General features: G+C 48.4%; 1 protein-coding gene across 1 annotated transcript in view; it reads left to right on the top strand.

The window, feature by feature from the left end:
- The window catches only part of DNER (delta/notch like EGF repeat containing), a 493,185-nt gene that overhangs the window by 308,691 nt on the left and 162,197 nt on the right, over positions 1–22,297 (top strand). The window contains exons 4-5 of the mRNA XM_063915606.1: positions 6,452–6,618; positions 7,187–7,332. Coding sequence (XP_063771676.1) covers positions 6,452–6,618; positions 7,187–7,332 — 313 coding nt within the window. The remainder of the gene's footprint in view (positions 1–6,451; positions 6,619–7,186; positions 7,333–22,297) is intronic.

The following is a 22,297-nucleotide window of genomic DNA, read 5'->3' as shown; positions in this document are numbered from 1 at the left end:
ATTATATGTGTATAACTTTATCTGGGGCTGATGTGGTGATACTTGCAATCACATTGCAGGTTATCTCTATAAGGTTTTAGATCAGGCATGTCCAAACTGCGGCCCTCCAGCTGTTGAGAAACTACACATCCCAGAATGCCCTGACACAGCTTTAGCATTCTCTGACAGCAAAACTGTGTCAGGGCATGCTGGGATATGTAGTTTCTCAGCAGCTGGAGGGCCGCAGTTTGGACATGCCTGTTTTAGATAGTGAATAGGTACAAAAATACTTACCAGCTCGATAGATGGCTTTCAACGTATTATTCTTTCACCGTTTCCCCTTAAACTGCACACTCCAGTTAAAACCTTGATATGATGGAAACTGCAAAGTAAATGGCTATATTAAGAATTTGGAGTGTAATGAAAAACTGTACAGTGCACTTTTCCAACAAGTTACATTTTTAAGACGTTTAACACATTTTTTTCTTTAAAGCTGTTTATTGTAGTCACACAATCCTCTCCCCTATTGCTACCTCCATTTCTCATGCGTCCTAGAGGATGCTGGGGACACTTCAAGAACCATGGGGTATAGAGGGATCCGCAGGATACATGGGCACTTTAAGACTTTCAAAGGGGTGTGAACTGGCTCCTCCCTCTATGCCCCTCCTCCAGACTCCAGTTTAGAATTGTGCCCAGGCAGAATGGATGCACTCAGAGGAGCTCTACTGAGTTTCTCTGAAAAAGACTTTATGTTAGGTTTTTTATTTTCAGGGAGACTGCTGGCAACAATCTCCCTGCTTCGTGGGACTTAGGGGAGAGAAGTTAGACCTACTTCCAGTGAGTTAAAGGCTCTGCTTCTTGGCTACAGGACACCATTAGCTCCTGAGGGTTTGGAACACTAGGTATGCCTAGGGGTTCATTCCCGGAGCCCGCCGTCACCCCCTTTGCAGAGCCAGAAGTCAGAAGACAGGTGAGTAGAAGAAGATCAGAAGACTTCAGTGACGGCTTTGAGGTAACGCACAGCGATCGCGCTGCGCGCCATGCTCCCACACACAGCGGTACTACAGGGTGCAGGGCGCAGGGGGGGGGGGGGTTGGTGTAGGTGCCCCGGGCAGCATATAAAACCTCATATGAGACTGGCAAAGAGTGGTATAAGTGCCTAGGCACTAAATCCTAACCCCCGCTAGCATAAATATGTAAAAAAATAGTGGGCCTGAAGCGCGCCATTAAGGAGGCGGGGCTTAGCCCTCAGTTCTACTCAGCGCCATTTTCTCTTCACAGAGCTGCAGAGACGCTGGTCCTTCCTCAACACTGCTGTACAAGTAACAGGGTGCAAAACGGGGGGGGGGGGGCACAGTTAATTTGGTGCAAAATAAGTTAATTATATAAGCGCTACAGGTCTGAAGCAATATATAAAAGTTTCAGAACCGGGATAAGCGCTGGGTTGTGAACTGGCAAACTCCCTTTGTGTTTCTCTGACAGGCTTTACTGTGGGTCTGTCCCCTATATGCCCAGTGTGTCTGTAGGTGTCGGTACACGTGTGTCGGCATGTCTGAGGCTGACTGCTCTTCCCAGGAGGAGACTGTATTAGGGACAGAAACGGCTGTGGGAGTGACCCTGTCGGCACCGCCGACTCCTGATTGGGTAAATGTGTTGAATGCTTTGAATGCTAATGTGGCTCTTATTAGTAAGACATTAGATAAATCTGAGTCTCAAAACCAGACATGGAAGAAATATGTGGAGGTTGTGTTATCACAAGTCCAGACCCCCTCGAAGTCCCATAAGCGTTCTTTTACTCAGTTGGCAGACACAGATACCGACACGGACACTGACTCCAGTGTCGACTATAGTGATACCAGATTAGACCCAAAATTGGTAAAGAGCATTCAGTACATGATTGTGGCAATAAAAGACGTGTTGCATATCACTGAGGACCCTACTGTTCCTGATAAAAGGGTCTGTATGTATAAGGGAAAGAAACCTGAGGTAACATTTCCTCCCTGTCATGAACTGAATACTCTTTTTGAAAAGCTGTGGGAAAATCCGGACAAAAAGTTTCAGATTCCCAAAAGGATTCCGGTGGCGTATCCCTTCCCCTCTGGGGATAGAGAAAAGTGGGAGTCACCCCCCATTGTGGACAAGGCTCTATCACGGTTGTCTAAAAAGGTGGCTCTACCGTCTCCTGACACGGCAGCCCTTAAGGATCCTGCGGATCGTAGACAGGAAAATACGTTAAAATCCATTTACGTCACCACAGGTACACTTACTCAGACCAGCCATTGCATCTGCGTGGGTGAGTAGTGCTATCGAGAAGTGGGCAGATAATTTGTCATCTGATATAGATACCCTGGATAGGGATAGCATCCTTTTAATGCTGGGTTATATCAGGGACGCTGCAGTCTACCTAAGAAAAGTGGCGAGAGATATTGGCCTTTTGGGATCAAAGGCCAATGCCATGGCAGTTTCAGCTTGGAGGGCATTGTGGATTCATCAATGGATGCTGATGCTGACTCTAAGAAAGCTATGGAGTCCTACCGTATAAAGGTGGTGTATTGTTTGTTGACGGCCTCGCTGATTTGGTATCTACGGCTACCGCGGGTTAGTAGTCTTTTTTGCCTTATGTTCCTCCACAACAAAAGAAAGCTCACCACTATCAGATGCAGTCCTTTCGGCAAAATAAATACAAAAAAGGACGAGGTTATTCCTTCCTTGCTAATAGAGGAAGAGGAAAAGGTAAAGGATCTCCGGCCGTGGCGGGTTCCCAGGAGCAGAAGTCCTCCCCGGCTTCTGCCAAATCCACCGCATGACGCTGGAACTCCTCTGCGGGAGTCCGCACCAGTGGGGGCACATCTCAAACTCTTCAGTCAGTTCTGGGTTCGTTCGGACCTGGACCCATGGGTATTAGAAATAGTGTCCCAGGGTTACAAACTAGAGTTTCAAGACATTCCCCCTCGTCGATTTTTTAAATCGGCCTTACCAGCTTTTCCTCTGGACAGGGAGGTAGTATGCGATGCAATACAAAAATTGTGTCACAATCAAGTCATTGTCAGGGTTCCCCCGTCGCAACAGGGAGAAGGCTTTTATTCGAGCCTGTTCGTGGTCCCGAAGCCAGATGGCTCAGTCAGACCAATCCTGAACCTAAAATCCCTCAATTTCTACCTAAGAAAATTCAAATTCAAGATGGAATCTCTCCGAGCAGTGATCTCCAATCTGGAGGAAGGGAATTTTATGGTGTCGGTCGACATAAAGGATGCCTACTTACACGTCCCAATATATCCTCTGCATCAGGCTTACCTGAGGTTTGCCATTCAGGATTGTCATTACCAATTTCAGACATTGCCGTTTGGTCTGTCCACGGCTCCGAGGATTTTCACCAAGGTAATGGCGGAAATTATGGTTCTCCTGCGCATGCAAGGAGTCACAATTATCCCGTACTTGGACGATCTCCTGATAAAGGCGAGATCCAAGGACAAACTGGTGCAGGACATTACGCTCTCCCTGACGGTTCTGCAACAACATGGTTGGCTCCTAAACTTGCCAAAGTCACGGTTAATTCCGACGAAACGGCTGTCGTTTTTAGGGAATGATTCTGGACACAGAATTACAGAGAATCTTTCTTCCAGTGGAAAAGGCTCTAGAAATTCAGAGTCTGGTCAAACAAATTCTGAAACCAGTGAGAGTGTCAATCCTTCAATGCACTCGATTGCTGGGGAAGATGGTGGCGGCCTACGAGGCCATTCAATTTGGCAGATTCCATGCCAGAGTGTTTCAGTGGGACCTGTTGGACAAGTGGTCTGGATCCCATCTGCACATGCACCGGAAAATATTCCTGTCCTCCAAGACCAGAATCTCACTCCTGTGGTGGCTGCACAGCTCTCACCTCCTAGAGGGACGCAGGTTCGGGATCCAGGACTGGATCCTAGTGACCACGGATGAGAGTCTCCGAGGCTGGGGAGCAGTCACACAGGGGGAAAGCTTCCAGGGAAGATGGTCAAGCCAGGAAATTTGTCTACACATAAACGTTCTGGAGTTAAGGGCCATTTACAACGGCCTTCTTCAAGCGGAACATCTTCACAATCTGCCTGTCCTGATCCAGTCGGAAATATAACAGCAGTAGCGCACATAAACCGCCACGGCGGAACAAAGAGCAGAGCAGCAATGGCAGAGGCCACAAAAGTTCTCCGCTGGGCGGAAAGACATACAAGCGCTCTGTCAGCGATCTTCATTCCAGGAGTAGACAACTGGGAAGAAGACTTCCTCAGCAGACACGATCTCCATCCATGAGAGTGGGGTCTTCATCAAGAGGTCTTTGCAGAAGTGACAAGTCGTTGGGGAATTCCTCAAATAGACATGATGGCATCTCGCCTCAACAAGAAACTTCAGAGATATTGTTCCAGGTCGAGTGACCCTCAAGCAATAGCAGTGGACGCCCTAGTGACACCATGGGTGTTTCAGTCGGTGTATGTGTTCCCTCCACTTCCACTCATTCCAGTGGTGCTACGGATCATAAGAAGAACAAAGGTTCAGACGATCCTCATTGTTCCGGACTGGCCAAGGAGGGCTTGGTATCCAGATCTTCAGGAATTACTCATAGGAGATCCCTGACCTCTTCCTCTACGAGAGGATCTGTAGCAGCAGGGGCCGTGCATATATCAAGACTTACTGCGGCTACGTTTGACGGCTTGGTGGTTGAACGCCGGATCCTAGCCCGAAAGGGTATTCCCAGTGAAGTCATTCCCACACTTCTTCAGGCTAGAAAAGGTGTGACGGCAAAACATTACCACCGTATTTGGAGAAAATATGTGTCTTGGTGTGAATCCAAGAAGTCTCCTACAGAAGAATTTCAGTTAGGACGTTTTCTCCATTTTCTGCAAGCTGGTGTGGATGCGGGCCTAAAGTTGGGCTCCATTAAAGTGCAAATTTCAGCCTTATCGATTTTCTTCCAAAAACAATTGGCCTCCGTTCCAGAAGTTCAGACTTTTGTGAAAGGCGTGTTGCACATCCAACCTCCATTTGTGCCCGTGGGATCTTAACGTGGTGTTGCAATTCCTTCAATCTCATTGGTTTGAACCTTTACAAAAGGTGGAGTTGAAATTCCTCACTTGGAAAGTGGTCATGCTGTTGGCCTTGGCATCCGCCAGGTGGGTGTCTGAATTGGCGGCCTTATCTCACAAGAGCCCTTATTTGATCTTCCATGAAGATAGAGCAGAATTGAGGACTTGTCAGCAGTTTCTGCCGAAAGTGGTTTCATCGTACCACTTGAACCAGCCTATTGTGGTGCCAGTGGCTACTGACGCCTTGCTGGAATCGAAGCTTCTCGATGTAGTAAGAGCTTTGAAAATTTATGTCGCCAGAACGGCTCAGTTTAGGAAAACAGAAGCTCTGTTTGTCCTGTATCCTCACAATAAAATTGGAGCCCCTGCTTCCAAGCAGACTATTGCGCGCTGGATCTGTCATACGATTCAGCAGGCTCATTCTACAGCTGGATTGCCGTTACCGAAATCGGTGAAGGCCCATTCTACCAGAAAGGTGGGCTCGTCCTGGGCGGCTGCCCGGGGGGTCTCGGCCTTACAACTTTGCCGAGCGGCTACTTGGTCGGGTTCAAACACCTTTGCAAAGTTCTACAAATTTGATACCCTGGCTGATGAGGACCTCATGTTTGGTCAATCGGTGCTGCAGAGTCATCCGCACTCTCCCGCCCGTTCTAGAGCTTTGGTATAAACCCCATGGTTCTTGAAGTGTTCCCAGCATCCTCTAGGACGTATGAGAAAATAGGATTTTAATACCTACCGGTAAATCCTTTTCTCTTAGTCCATAGAGGATGTTGGGCACCCGTCCCAGTGCATACTGTATCTGCAGTTATTAGTTATGGTTACACACCTTATGTTACGTTTGTGGTTAGCCTGTTGCTGATGTTGTTCATGCCGTTGACTTGCGTTGTTGAATGCCATGTTATACGGCGTGCTTGAGGTGTGAGCTGGTATGTATCTCACCTTAGTTTAACAATAATTCCTTTTCCTCGAAATGTCCGTCTCCCTGGGCACAGTTCCTATAACTGGAGTCTGGAGGAGGGGCATAGAGGGAGGAGCCAGTTCACACCCCTTTGAAAGTCTTAAAGTGCCCATGTCTCCTGCGGATCCCGTCTATACCCCATGGTTCTTGAAGTGTCCCCAGCATCCTCTACGGACTAAGAGAAAAGGATTTACCGGTAGGTATTAAAATCCTATTTTCTTCCCTTCTCTCTGGAGAAAGGCACAGTTTGCACTCTGGGGAAGCAGGTATTTTTACATTATACTGTGCAAGATCTTATTTTACCTTTGGGAATAGTAATAAAAATAAATACAGTATTGTCAGTAAAATAGGTCACTATCCCCCTGTAAGGCTGGTAAGGAATTCTGCAAGGCTATGACAAATCTTTATCTGACAATTAGATGCAACAGGGTGACACTTTCCTGTCCTCTTGGATCTGTAGAATCTCCCAGGATCCTACTGCTTCCCTGATTCTCCTATGGAAAGTGACAGCTGGAGGCTTCAACCAATGTTCTCTTATAGATGGTAGAAGTGTGACCCTTCTTCAGGCTCCTGGTGGCCTTGTTTTCCCAGAAGAAGTGATAACTCTTGGAAACAATTATTTCATTGGTAAGGAAGTTTTTTCTTTAAGTTTGTTGTGAATGAACAAGATTATTGTATAACATTTGATACAATTTGCAATGTATTTATAAGCCATCCACCATTTTGACGGGACGTCTGGAGTGATCCTAATTGTAATATCCTACACTGGGTTGCATGCTAACTGAGCAATGAATTTGTTCAGCTATCCTGACTTTATGGAGGTTCGGTCCCTTCTATGCCTGGTTCAGCAGGTTCTCAGTGCTTCCTATTACTTCTGCTAGTAAACCTCTATGAGACCCATATGAAGGTTATGAATAGTAAGAAGCTACAAAATGGGCAGCTAGTTAGATAAAGAGTTTAGGATATAATCTGACACCACACTACTTGAACACCTATTGGATGACCCTGTGTGACTGATACGAAGGCCAGCCTTGAGGTTTAATCCACTTCCGGCATAATTTTGCCCTCAGTTTATCATTTCATCTTTCACTCCAGTAACATATTGTAGCCAATGCTTTGCTGCTGAAAAACCGGTACACCTCATATTAAAATGCAGCACATGGAATTCTAACATGTAGTCCTGGTTCTATTTTAGGTTTTGTAAATGATTCTGTGAGTAAATGCATTGTGGCCTTACGTCTGGTCGTGCTGGTTAAAGTCACTGACTGCATAGCCGAGGGAAGCAGCCCAGAGGCCCCGCACTGCTTTGGGAAGGGGGAATGTGTAACCAAGAAAACCGAGGTGAGTGGAACCTTACATGAATTATGGATGTTAAATGCTTGTTTATATCCCAGAGAGAAAACGTTGTCACTGCCTAAGGGACGTTATATGGGATGATTACTAAATCGTTCTAAAAAAAAAAATCTCAGTAATATTTAATATTTAATGTATATACAGTAACTACTGAAATCCTTATCTAAAAACATTACTGACAGTGGCAAAATATGTCTGACTTTTATTAACCCTGGATAATATATTGTGAAAGCGACTACTTCATAGCAAAATATGAAATGCATATTGCCTATATACAGGGACGGGGGGTACACATTGTGTAGGCAGTCATGTACAAACTTCCATTGATACTGACTGTGTTGCTATTTATTTGCTAAATAGATTTTAGAAAAAGTGCTCCAGCAAGAACCATTCCACACAAAGGAATACATACAACTTACCGGCAGGCGGGAAGCCGGCTGTCCATATCCCAACAGCGGCATCCCGGCTGCCAGAATGCCAGCAGCGAGGCGATCGCAAAGAGTCCCCTTGTGGGCTCGCTGCGCTCGCTGCGCTCGCCATGCTGCGGGCTCGGTGGCTTGCTGCGCTCGCCACAGGATCTATACCCACTCTATGGGTGTTGTGGACAGCCACGAGTGGTAATAGTCCTGTTTTGCGAGGATTCCAGCATTGCTGGCTGTTGGGATTCCAGCGTCGGTATCCTGACCACCGGGATTCCGGCAGCCGGCAAATTGAACGGATCCCGACACAGATAGCACTTCAGGTTCTATTTACACTTCATGGGTGTCGTATTCCTACGAGTGGGAATAGCCCCTGTTGACCAGGATTCCGGCTGGTGGCACTGTCAGTGGTCGGGATTCTGGTGTCAGTGTCCTGGCCACCGGGATCCCAACTGCCGGCAACCTAGCTGCATCCCCCAGCCAGAGGTGCCCATATAATTTCATAGCAACCTAAATGATACCTACACTGATGTATTGTCTTTTCTTTTGTTTTTTTGAGTGGTGATACCTGAAGTTAGAAAAATTGCAGGGTATGATATCACACAGGATGGACAAGCGACGGACTGGGGTCCTAATATGGCCCTGGCAAGCGCGAGCGCGTGCCTGGAAAGGAGGCGCGCGCACTAGCGACGGGGGCATGCCACGAGACACGGGGGCGTGGACTTACAGCACGCCCCAATTTCCATGGAAATGGGCGGGGGCGGGCCGAGTATCAGGGGGCGTGGACTCGTGGCACGCCTCCATTCCCATGGAGACGAGCGGGGGGCAAGGGAGCTTCTAGAGCAGAGAGCCGGAGGCTGCACTGCACACGGCCTTCCGGTTCTCTGAATGGCAGGACCGGTCCACCAGCCCATCGGCCGTTGTGGCATGTGCCAGATGAGCAGTCCGGCCCTGGGACAGACAATATACAGTATAGTGTCAATGGTCAATGGTATTTATTCAGAGTCATTTTGAAACTTACTAGCAACTTGTGGGGGGGGGGGGGGGTTGTAAATCGTATCTTTGTGGCCTACTTGCAGTCAGTCACATCTGCAGAACTCGAGCTGCAACTTGGCTGAGATGAGGCCCGATTGCTACTAGAGGTGTGGCTTTGCGAACAGTACGGGACATGCTAAAAACTGCAACACACAATGAAATTATTTTAAGGATGGCCATCGACCATTGATGTTTAGAAACTATCGATGGTCATCTGCTAATAATGTATGATTTTACCATTAATGGCAGAGGTACAGATGGTGTCTTGTCTTTAGTGGTAGCTGGGATGGGGCTGGCGCTGGCCCGCCTTGCTGACTTAACACTGGCCACTGGCTAACCTCAGCTGTCAGTAGTCCATCCCCACTCCCCTGGCTCTGACTCACTCACGTACAGGAGCACAGGGGGTCATTCCGAGTTGTTCGCTCGGTAAATTTCTTCGCATCGCAGCGTTTTTCCGCTTAGTGCGCATGCGCAATGTTCGCACTGCGACTGCGCCAAGTAAATTTGCTATGCAGTTAGGAATTTTACTCACGGCTTTTTCATCGTTCTGGTGATCGTAATGTGATTGACAGGAAGTGGGTGTTTCTGGGCGGAAACTGGCCGTTTTATGGGAGTGTGTGAAAAAACGCTACCGTTTCTGGGAAAAACGCGGGAGTGGCTGGAGAAACGGAGGAGTGTCTGGGCGAACGCTGGGTGTGTTTGTGACGTCAAACCAGGAACGACAAGCACTGAACTGATCGCAGATGCCGAGTAAGTCTGGAGCTACTCAGAAACTGCTAAGAGAGGTGTAATCGCAATATTGCGAATACGTCGTTCGCAATTTTAAGATGCTAAGATTCACTCCCAGTAGGCGGCGGCTTAGCGTGAGTAAATCTGCTAAAAACAGCTTGCGAGCGAACAACTCGGAATGACCCCCACAGTGAGTGTGCCGGGATAGATGGCCGAGCCCAATTCCCTGCTCTCATTCTATCTGCAGTCAGTGCACTGCTGACTAGGAAGGCTTAGCTGTCAGTCAGCAGCCCATCCCCGCCTTCTCTTTATCTTCTTTCAGTATAGATGGGAAGTCTGTCAGTGAGGTGAGCGGGCGCCAGCAGTGCCGCACGTGCACAGAAGAATGGCAGGAAACGTCAATGATTTTTGTGTCTGCAGCAGGGTATACTGTGTTTCACAGGGAAAACATTGGGGTGTAGAATAGGATCTTGATCCAGAGGCACCATCAGGCAAAGCTTTGACTGTCCCAGGATGCATTGGGGCCTCCTCTATAATCCCGCCTCAAGGCACTGAGAGCTCAGTTTCGAGTGGTGCCTGCAGGCAGCAGGACACCTAACAGGCGAGCTGCACTGGGCAGCCCTGAAAAAGCTTAGAAGACTTCAAGGACCGCAGCACTGTTATGTCAGGGTGACATTCAGTGCTACAGTATGTCTCGGTCACCTCCCAAGCGGCGTCACATACTCCTGTGGCTCAGATCCTGTGTACTTGTGGCGGAGACGCTCCGGCTTAGGCACACGGTCGCAGACGCACTCCTGGTTCGCATGGGTGCTACGAAGGGAGGAGGTAAGAGGGTCCCCCAGGTGGGACCCACCACTAAATTGCGTTCCTGGTCGCAGTCTAGGGAGACGAACTGCGACGCTGGTGTGGACACTGTCACCGAGCAGGGACCCACTATATCCACCAGGGCATAGGAGTACAGGTCGGGTGTACTAACGCCCCTATTGGTTAGGCTCCATAGTACCGGCGGTGAGGTCTAGCATAGGGGAGCTGGCGCTTGACCTGTAGCCCTGGCCCAGGGCGCCATCTCCTTGCAGATTTCCAGCCCTGGAGCTGCCTCACACTTCCATCAGTTCCTGACAGACGCTGGACGCCATCTTCTGAGCATAGCTGCTGCTGTTCTCTGGGATTGCAGGGCAAGGTCTCCCTTGTAAAGCCGCCTGTACACAGCGCTGAGACTTTACAGACACTTGAGTATTCTACATGTCTTGTTACAGACAGCATTAGTTAAGAAAGAGTGTACCTATTCCAGAATACCTCCAGTCTAGGACCGTGCTTGTTGCTGGAGCAATGTACTCAAAAATTGGTACACATATGCCTTACAATCTGGAAACAAACACTGTGGTGGGAAAACACCCCTAGGTTTGCTGGAGCAATTTACACCAAACTTGGGACACATCTGACTTACAATCTGGGAACAAACTCTGTGGGGGTTAGACACCCCTAGCACCCCTAGGGGTGGGACAGCAGCACAGAGTATTTCAGGAGACAGCATAACGCCCGAAAACGCACAGCAACGATCAGGTTTGAATTAGCCCCTTTGTCCGCAGGTTGTGTACTCTGTATGGCTTCATCGTACTACTAGCCTGATTGTTGCTTTATTACAATGTCTAACAATAAGGGCAGTAAAACTCTGGAGGCTCCTATAAATTGCAAGGTATGCTCCAGAGGTTTACCTGAGGGGGAAGTATTGGGTGATGGTCTGCATTCTAAATGTCATATACCTCCCAGTCAGCCTGCAGCTCCTGTAACTACAATGGAGCCACCCTGGGCTATGTTCACTACCCTCCTGGGGACTCCGGTGGACCGTTTAGCCTCCCCTATGGGACATCCGGTGCCACTGCCGCCACAAGTTGTCCCTATAGTAAATCCGCCTTGGGCGGAAAATTTGTCTACCCAGCTGCAGCAGTTGAATCAGTCTTTGGTTAGACAGAAATCTACTCCAGGTCACTCACCTCTGGGTCCTCTAAGCGGGCTGCTTCCTCCTCGCAATCCACTAACTTCTCTGATGTGTCATCTGATGAGGAGGGGGAGCATACAGTCCTGTCAGACTCTGAATCATGTGTTACTGACGAGGATTCTCCTTTACAGGTTGATGTCCCTACCCTGGTGGCTGCTATTAAGCAGATCCTACAAATCACTGAGGATGAGGATTCCACTACAGTGGCCAAGAAAACTGATATGTTTACATGACAGAGGGTAGTTAAAACTGTATTACCCCATACTGATCATCTTGTGGACATCAGGTGGGAACCCTGGTCTACCCCAGGTAAGAAATTTTCACGTCACCCGTCTTGTGGTGTCGTCTACTCTGCCTGTCACCACTGTCACCTACCTGAAGGAACCGACAGATAAGCGTGTGGAGGGATGCCTGAAGTCTATATATTCCATCATGGGCCATTCATACACCCACCATAGCTGCCTCTTGGGCTGCAAGAGGTATTGAGGCGTAGGTTCAGACGGTAGAGCATGAGCTGCCAGAGGATATTTCTGACAAGGCCAGACAATACCTGTTTCACATATGCACAGCCGCCTATTACATTTAGGAGGCGTCCTCTGAGCATATGTGAAACAGGTATTGGCAGCCAAAGCGTCATCCACGTCTGTCCTGGCTCACCGCATACTGTGGTTAAGGTCATGAAAAGTAGATTTGGACTCCCAAGCAGACCTTAGAGGTACTCCCCTTTACCCAGGACATTTTATTTGAAGAGGACTTGAATAAAATAGTGTCTGAATTAGCAGCTGCTAAGACTGCTTTTCTTCCTCCTACTAATCCTTCTACACAGAAGGCAAAGACTTCCACTTTTCGTTTCTTTTCGACCTCAAGGGAAAGCCAAGGATCAGTCTTACCCCAGACAATCTCGGGTTCCCAAGACCACCAAGCCCAAGACGAAACAGTCCTGGGCAGCCTGTCAGCCTGCTTCAAAACAAGTTAAGCCTGCTGCATGATGGGGCGGGCCTCGCCGTGGGGGACCCCAGGGTGGGAGGCAGACTTCTACAGTTCTCCCAGGTTTGGTTAAAGACCACTTCAGACACTTGAGTACTGCAAGTTATCTCTCACGGGTACGCTGTCTTCTTCAAGAGACATCCCCCTTGCCAGTCCTGCACTACGGTACTCCCTCTGGACCCGTTGAAGGCGCAGGCACTACAAACAGTGGTAGGTTCCCTCCTGAGTACAGGAGTGGTTGTGCCGGTACCTCAGTCCCAGCGTGGCAGAGGTTATTATTCGTCCCTGTTTCTAGTGCAGAAACCCAATGGGTCTCTTTCGGCCTATACTCAACCTCAAGTCACTGAACAAATTTGTGAGGGTAGCCAAGTTTCGTATGGAAACATTGCACTCTATTGTGCTGGCGATGGAACCCGGAGATTACATGGTGTCCCTGGATATACAGGATGCTTATCTGCATATTCCTATTGCCATTTCGCATCAGCAGTTCCTGCGGTTTGCTATTGGCGACAGTCACTACCAATTCCAGGCTCTGCCGTTCGGACTGGCCACGGCTCCTCGGATCTTCACCAAGGTTATGGCCATGATGACGGCACACCTCCATCGCCAAGGAGTTAGAATCCTCCCGTACTTGGACAACCTGCTGATTCTGGCGAGTTCCCGCGTTGTCCTCCTCAGTCATCTACAATTGACGGTGAGTTGCTTACAAGCCCACGCTGGTCCCAGCTTAGAGCATGGTGCACCTAGGGGTGCTTCCGGACACACACAGTCAGAGACTGTTCCTGTCTCCAGACAAGGTCCTGAAAATCCAGGACAGGGTAAGACACTTCATCCTTCACTCCAGAGTGTCGGTTCACTCGGCGATGCAAGTACTTGGCCTGATGGTGTCGACGTTCGACATGGTGGAGTACGCTCAATTTTATTCCCGCCCTCTGCAACAATTAATTCTTGCCAAGTGGGCAGAACGCCAAGTACATCGGCAGTGTTCATTTCGGGTGTCCTAAACTGGGAAGCAGACTACTTCAGTCACCAGGACGTACATGCCGGAGAGTGGAGTCTTCATCCGGAAGTCTTTCAACTCCTAGTGGACAGGTGGGGTCTACCGGACGTAGACGTCATGTCTCGACACAATCACAAGGTTCCGGTCTGCGAATCAAGGACAAGGGATCCTCAAGCAGCGATCGTAGACGCACTAGCAATTCCATGGAACTTTCAGCTGCCTTACGTGTTCCCTCCAGTTGCACTCCTGCCCAGGGTTCTTCAGAAGTTCAAACAGGAAGGAGGAATGCTGCTTCTAGTCACTCCAGCGTGGCCCACAAGGCATTGGTTCTCAGACCTGCAGGGTCTATTGACAGGGCATCCCCTTCTACTTCCTCAACAACCAGACCTCCTCGTACAGGGCCCTTGTCTCTACCCAGTCCTGGCCAGACTGGCTTTTACAGTGTGGCTCTTGAAGCATCATTCCTGAGAGCCAAAGGATTTTCAGAGGAGGTTATTCAAATGATGTTGAAAGCCCACAAACAGGCCTCTGCCCGGATTTATTACAGGGTTTGGAATTCTTACTTTACCTGGTGTGCTGAGAATAATTGATGTCCATGGATTCAGAACTTCCAGAATACTGGCTATTCTGCAAAGAGGCCTGGACTTAGGTCATCGTCTGGCCTTTCTCAATGTTCATATATCTGCCTTGTCGGTTTGGTTTCAGAGAAAAATTGCCTCTATACCTGATGTTCAGACGTTCATTCAGGGCGTTATTCGGATTCAGCCTCCCTATGTCCCTCCTGTGGCTCCATGGGATTTGTCTGTTGTGCTGAATACTCTGCAAGAGTCTCCATTTGAACCTCTTGAATCGGTGGACCTTAAATGGCTCACAGCCAAGGTCCTGTTCTTGCTGGCCATTGCCTCTGCAAGACGGGTGTCGGACTTAGGAGCTTTGTCCTGTAATCCACCCTTTCTCATATTCCACCGGGACCGGACTCGCCCCGGTTATTTGCCTAAGGTGGTGTCATCTTTTCCCCTTAACCAAGAGATTGTGGTTCCGGCCTTTGTTTCTTCAGATTTGTCTCCCAAAGAACGTTCTTTGGATGTGGTTAGGGCTCTCCATGTCTATGTGGAGAGGACTGCCTCCATCAGGAGGTCGGATTCCCTTTTTGTACTGTTTTGTTTTCACAAACGTGGCTGGTTTGCGAATAAGGAAACCTTGGCCAGATGGATTAGAATGGTGATTGCACAAGCCTACGCACAGGCTGGACTCCCAGCTCCTGCTGCAGTTAAAGCCCATTCTACTCAGTCTGTTGGAACTTCTTGGGCGTCTCGCTGTGTGCGTCCCCAGAACGGTTGTGCAAGGTGGTTACGTGGTCCTCAGTGAACACGTTTATTGGGTTCTATGCCTTTGATACTTCCGCCTCCCAGGATGCTTCCTTTGTACGCCGGGTTCTCTTACCCGCTAGGGCATATCCCCTATCATGAGCAACTGCTTTAGGACTTCCCCGATATTTTCCCTGTGAACACAGTGTACCCCGCTGCAGAAAAGGAGAGTTATGGTAGACTTACCATGGTTAACTCTCTCTCTGCGAGGTACACTGGATTCCACAGGGCGCCCACCCTGAGTCACTTAGGTTCTTTGGGTTGTATGGCATTAGCCGCTGGTACCCTCTCCTGTCGTGAGATTGTGGTTCTGGGTGACTAACATCTGCCTTCTCTTTTACCTGCTCCTGCATTGGACTAGTTAACAAAACTGAGCTCTCAGTGCCTGGAAGCGGGGTTATAGTGGAGGCCCCAGTGCATCCTGGGACAGTCAAAGCTTTGCCTGATGGTGCCTCTGGATCAAGATCCCACTCTACACCCCAATGTTTTCTCTGTGTAACCCAGTGTACCTCGCAGAAAGAGAGTTAACCATGGTAAGTCTACCATAACTCTCCTTTTTGTCCATCGACAGAGAGCACCATTGGTCATCCCTAAAATATATTGGAGTAAACGGTTGGATAGTGTAGGTAATTGGTACCCAAGTGGCATGCAGCGTCTGAATTGTTCCGCAAATATATACAGTATATATTTTTATCAACTGTTATAAATAAATTTGCATGCCTCACCTTCCCCAACTGTGCAAGAATAAGTCTTTCTTTCTTTCTTAAAAATGATGGTTCCTTTCCTTGGTGTGGTTCATAGGGTCGACCACAGTTAGGTCGACAGTGTCTAGGTCAACCACTATTGGTCGACAGTAACTACTGTAAGTCGACACCCAAAATAGGTTGACACATGCATTAGGTCGATATGTTCTAGGTCGACGTGACAAAAGGTCGACATGGGTTGTTGTTGTTTTTAAAATAGTGTTGTTTTCTTCGTGGAGTGACCAGGAACCCTTAATTGGTGCACCGTGTCCCCTTGCATGGCTCGCTTCACTCGCCATGCTTCGGGCAGGTTACCATTCCCAATTGTAGTCCACGTGGATCGTAAAGTATGAAAAAGTTAAAAAAATTAAACAAATTGTGAAAAACTCATGTCTACCTTTTGTCATGTCAACCTAGAACATGTCGACCTAGTGACCATGTCGACCTAGGAACCCCTGTCGACCTAACGCATGTCGACCAATAGTGGTCAACCTAGTTACTGTCGACCTAAGCGTGGTCGACCTAGAGCCCGGATACCCCTTTCCTTGTCATATAAAGTGACTGCAGTTTTCATGTATTTGAATAAATGGGTGTGTTATTTGCCACAAACCGTATGCAGTGGTGTAAAGCATGCCATCACAGCACTATATGTAATAGCGTTTGTGTGTTCACCAGAGGAATAAATCGATAGGCAATGCAACAAATCTGGGGTTGGCAGATGCCAGGAGAATGCTTCCTGCTGTAATGCATATTGCCAACTGGAAAGTTTGGTTGGTTTGGTGGAGGACAAATATTGGTCTTGTACTAATTTTCATGGTTTGGACTTGGGCCCCCTAGTTCCAGTGAAGGGAAATGTTAATATTTCAGCATATAATGAAATCAGGATTATTCAACATGGTTAAGTTACATGTATTATAAGCATTTTTCCTCACTGGTAGATACACTGAGGCCCTTACAAACTTTTGCCTTGGGACCTACAGTATATCTAGTTCTGTCCCTGAACCTGCTCATTGTAATGTGGTATAAAAAATGAACTGGAGGCCTTATAATGTTACATAATATAAACTGGGGCACTGTAATATGACATATTATGAAATGAAGGCAGTATAGTGTGGCATAATATGAATTGAGGGCAATGTAATGTTACATAATATAAATTGGGGACACTGTCATAATGAGAATTGGAGATACTGCATTGCGTAATGTGTACTGGTAGCCTTACAACAGGGCTGGCCAAACCGGTCCTCGAGATCTACCAACAGTTCATGTTTTCCAGGCCTCCTGGATATCTGTAGAATTGTCAGTTAGGAATGAATGCAGCACATCTTAATTAGTAATTACTACACCTGTGCACCAGCTAGGAGGTCTGGAAAATGTGAACAGTTGGTAGATCTCGAGGACTGGTTTGGCCAGCTCTGCCTTACAATGTGACAATGTGAACTAGGGCACTATGATGGGGCATAAAGTTAACAACTGCTGCGAGAGGGGTCTCTCTAGAAGGACAGGGGCCCCATCGAAATGTTGCTATGGGGCTTACAAAGTTCTGGCTATACCCCTGCATGTCAGGTAGTTCATCAACAGCTGGATAGCCAAAGGTTCCCCACTCCTGATGTCAGACATATTGGGCCTGAGACAGGTCTCAAAGAACTGTGGCATGGGACTCAAAGTACCGATATCTGGTACTTTGCGCAAGAGCAGGGCCTGTACTGCGTTGTTGGACGCAGAGCAGCTGCAGACATCAAGTGATTAACAGACTGCAGCCGTTTTATGTTGGTAATGGACTCCGTTTCCCAAAAAGGAGGTTTGCTGCCTCTGTTTTGGGGTAGTGCCATGGCCAGAATCTCCATTGGAAGACAAAGATTTCTTGCCTCTTGGTAGGAGCTTTTGTAACTGCATAGGTCACTCAGCTGGCCAATGGTGCATGCAGAAGGCATCTGCTTATACCGGACGCCTCCTGCTGTATGACCATATCTGTACATATAAGTGATCAGCAACGATGCACAATCCAGTCACATCTGCTTATACCGGACGCCTCCTGCTGTATGACCATATCTGTACATATAAGTGATCAGCAACGATGCACAATCCAGTCACATCTGAATCAGCCCTATTGTTTGTGTTGTTAAGATGCTAATATAGGTTAATCGTCAAAGCTGTTTCTAAATGACACAGATTTAACATGATAGTGATAGTAGAGGATAATGTAGAAATTGCCGATACTAGCGCCTGCTGGCTGTATTTCACTGTGATATTACTAATTAAGGCTGTTAAGGCAGAATTCTGCTGGAGTCTGCAGTAAACATATCTCAAATAATATTGCAACACAATAATTATACAAAACTGTAAAGTAAAGCAACATATTTCCAGCAATATAGAAAGCAACATATTTTCAGCAATATGTTATGGTGGCCTTGCTAAACCATCCTTATTAGAAACAGCTCCTGCGATTTTCGGCACTGCTCACAGTCACAAGGCATGTCTCTATGGCTCTGTGGTACTATTCAGTAAGTCAGCCAGATCTCCACTTGCAGATCATTGGTGTAACTGGGTGTCAATCAGGGCCATCTTGACGTATAGGCACACTGGGCAGCTGCGCAGGGCCCCACAATTCTAGGGGCCTTGGAGCCCAGAGCAGGCTTGGCTGGAGGCAGTGCCGTAACTAGGCATTTTAGCGCTGTGTGCAAGAAATGGCATGGGTCCCCCCCCCAGGCAAGACAGGGGCAGTTCGCGCCGCAGGCGCGCACAAAATATATAGGGGCGTGTCTTCATGGGGAAGGGGCGTGGCCACAAATTGATACATTCATACTATGGTGCACAGCAGTTTCCGTTATTCAAATTAAGCTGCACAGTAGCGCCACTACACCAGGTAGAGCCCCTTTTACACATTATGGCAGCCAGTCCCCCTTTTTACACATTACGGCAGACAGCGTCCCCTTTTTACACATTACGGCAGACAGCGTCCCCCTTATTACACATTACAGCAGACAGCGTCCCCCTTTTTACACATTACGGCAGACAGCATCCCCCTTTTTACACATTACGGCACACCTGGTACAGAGGCAGTTACGGCTCTGACTGCACTGCTCCAGCACACACACACACACACACACACACACACAACACACAGACTGCGCTGCATAGGGTTACACACACTGCACAAGGGGGGGGGGGGAGGGGGCAATTAGACCTCCCATAACACTTTCTCAAATGACCTAGAGGATGCTGGGGATGCTTCAAGAACCATGGGGGTATAGACGGGATCCGCAGGAGACATGGGCACTTTAAGACTTTAAAAGGGGTGTGAACTGGCTCCTCCCTCTATGCCCCTCCTCCAGACTCCAGTTAGATTCTGTGCCCAGTGAGACTGGATGCACACTGAGGAGCTCTCCAGAGTTTCTCAGAAAAAAGACTTTGTTAGGTTTATTATTTTCAGGGAGACCTGCTGGCTACAGGCTCCCTGCAGCGTGGGAGTGAGGGGAGAGAAGCAGACCTACTTCTGTGAGTTCAAAAGCTCTGCTTCTTAGGCTACAGGACACCATTAGCTCCAGAGGGTCCGATCACTTGGTGCGCCTAGCTGCTCGTTCCCGGAGCCGCGCCGTCACCCCCCTTGCAGAGCCAGAAGACAGAAGCCGGGTGAGTAAAAGAAGATCAGAAGACTTCAGTGACAGCAGAAGACGGCTTTTGAGGTGCCGCGCTGCGCGCCATGCTCCCACATGCAGAACGGCGGTGCAGGGCGCAGGGGGGGGCGCCCTGGGCAGCATAAATCCTCAAATAGCACTGGTAGAAGTGTATAAAGTGCCTGAGCACTAATTACAGATCCCGCCAGTATAAAGATGTAAAATTAAGCGGGACTGAAGCGCGCCATTAAGGGGGCGTGGCTTAGCCCTCACAGCTCTGACCAGCGCCATTTTCTCTTCACAGAAGCTGCACACTGGCCTCCCACACTGCTGTACAAGTAACAGGGTGCAAAACGGGGGGGGGGGGGGGGCACAGTTGATTTGGTGCTAATTATTTTGAAAGTAAAAGCACTAACAGGTCTGGGCAGTATTTTACTCGCTTCAGAACCGGGATAGGCGCTGGGTTGTGAGCTGGCAGAGCTCCCTCTGTGTTTCCCTAACAGGCTTTGTTGTGGGTCTGTCTCCTATAGCCGCAGTGTGATTGTGGGTGTCGGTACGTGTGTGTCGACATGTCTGAGGCTGAGTGCTCTTCCCAGGAGGAGGCTGGAGTGGGGACAGAAAAGGCTGTGGGAGTGACCATGTCGGCACCGCCGACGGCTGATTGGGTAAATATGATGAGTGTTTTGAATGCAAATGTGGCTTGGTTAACTAAGAGATTAGATAAATCTGAGTCTAAGAACCAGACATGGAGGAAATCCATGGAGGATGCATTGTCACAAGCTCAGACCCCTTCGGGTTCACAGAAACGTGCATTTACCCAGATAGCAGATATGGATACCGACACGGACTCTGATTCCAGTGTTGACTATAGTGATGCCAGATTGAATCCTAAACTGGCTAAGAGCATTCAGTACATGATTGTGGCGATAAAAGAAGTATTGCATATCACAGAGGACCCTGCTGTTCCTGATACAAGGGTATGTATGTTTAAAGGAAAGAAACCTGAGGTAACGTTTCCTCCCTCTCATGAACTGAACGCTCTTTTTGAAAAAGCTTGGAAAAATCCTGACAAGAAGATACAGGTTCCCAAAAGAATTCCAGTGGCATATCAGTTTCCCTCTGGGGACAGGGAAAAGTGGGAGTCAACCCCCACAGTGGACAAAGCTCTATCGCGTCTGTCCAAAAAGGGTGGCGCTTCCGTCTCCTGACACGGCAGCCCTAAAGGATCCTGCGGATCATAAGCAGGAAAGTACACTAAAATCCATTTATGTCACTACGGTTTTGCTACTCAGGCCTGCCATTGCTTCGGCATGGGTGAGTAGCGCTATTGAAAAGTGGGCAGATAACTTGTCATCTGAGATAGATACCCTAGACAGGGATAGCGTGCTGTTGACTCATATCAGGGATGCTGCAGCATATTTGGAAAAAGCTGTAAGAGATATTGGCCTTTTGGGATCAACGGCCAATGCCATGGCAGTCTCAGCTAGGAGAGCATTGTGGATTCATCAATGGAATGCTGATGCTGACTCTAAGAAGGCGATGGAGTCTTTACCGTTTAACGGTAATGTCTTGTTTGGTGACGGCCTCACTGACCTGGTATCTATGGCTACCACGGGTAAGTCGTCATTTTTACCTTATGTTCCTGCACAGCAGAAGAAAACGCCCCACTATCAGAAGCAGTCCTTTCGGCCCAATAAATACAAAAAAGGACAACGGTCCTCCTTCCTTGCTGCGAGAGGAAGAGGAAGGGTAAAAAGGTCACAGGCTGTGGCAAGTTCCCAAGAGCAGAAGTCCTCTCCGGCTTCTACCAAATCCACCGCATGACGCTGGGGCTCCTCTGCGGGAGTCCGCACCAGTGGGGGCACGTCTCAAACCTTTCAGTCAGGTCTGGGTACACTCGGACCTGGATCCTTGGATATTAGAAATAGTAACCCAAGGGTACAAATTAGAGTTTCAAGACGTGCCCCCTCACCGATTTTTCAAATCGGCCTTGCCAGCTTCTCTTCGAGAAAGGGAGGTAGTATGCGCTGCAATACTAAAGCTGTGTCAAAATCAAGTAATTGTCACGGTCCCCCCGTCACAACAGGGGGAAGGCTTTTATTCGAGCCTGTTTGTGGTCCCGAAGCCGGATGGCTCAGTCAGACCGATTCTGAACCTAAAATCCCTCAATTTCTTTCTGAAAAAATTGTCATTACCAATTTCAGACGTTGCCGTTTGGTCTGTCCACGGCTCCGAGGATTTTCACCAAAGTAATGGCGGAAATGATGGTTCTCCTGCGCAAGCAGGGAATCACAATTATCCCGTACTTGGACGATCTCCTCATAAAACCGAGATCCAAGGAGCAATTGCTGAATAATGTTGCGCTCTTACTGACGATTCTGCGACAACATGGTTGGCTCCTAAACTTGCCAAAATGACAGTTGGTTCCGACGACTCGGCTGTCGTTCCTGGGTATGATTCTGGATACAGAGAGTTTTTCTTCCAGTGGAAAAGGCTCTGGAAATACAGAACATGGTAAAACAGATTCTGAAACCGGCAAGAGTGTCAATTCTTCAATGCACTCGGTTGCTGGGGAAGATGGTAGCGGCCTACGAGGCCATTCCGTATGGCAGGTTCCATGCCAGGGTGTTTCAGTGGGACCTGTTGGACAAGTGGTCCGGGTCTCACCTGGACATGCATCAGAAAATAATCCTATCTTCCAGGACCAGGAGCTCCCTTCTGTGGTGGCTGCACAGTTCTCACCTTCTGGAGCGACGCAGGTTTGGGATTCAGGATTGGATCCTGGTAACCACAGATGCAAGCCTCCGAGGCTGGGGAGCAGTCACACAGGGGAGAAACGTTCAGGGAAAATGGTCAAGCTAGGAAGCTTGTCTGCACATAACATTCTGGAATTAAGGGCCATTTACAACGGTATTCTGCAAGCAAAACATCTTCTTCGTGGTCTGCCCGTCTTGATTCAGTCGGACAACATAACAGCAGTGGCGTACATAAACCACCAGGGCGGAACAAAGAGCAGAGCGGCGATGGCCGAGGCCACGAAAGTTCTTCGCTGGGTGG

This window comes from Pseudophryne corroboree, chromosome 4 (assembly GCF_028390025.1).
Source record: "Pseudophryne corroboree isolate aPseCor3 chromosome 4, aPseCor3.hap2, whole genome shotgun sequence".
Taxonomy (NCBI): domain Eukaryota; kingdom Metazoa; phylum Chordata; class Amphibia; order Anura; family Myobatrachidae; genus Pseudophryne; species Pseudophryne corroboree.
The sequence above is the reverse complement of the archived record's forward strand: the minus strand, read 5'-3'. Positions and strand labels throughout refer to the sequence as shown.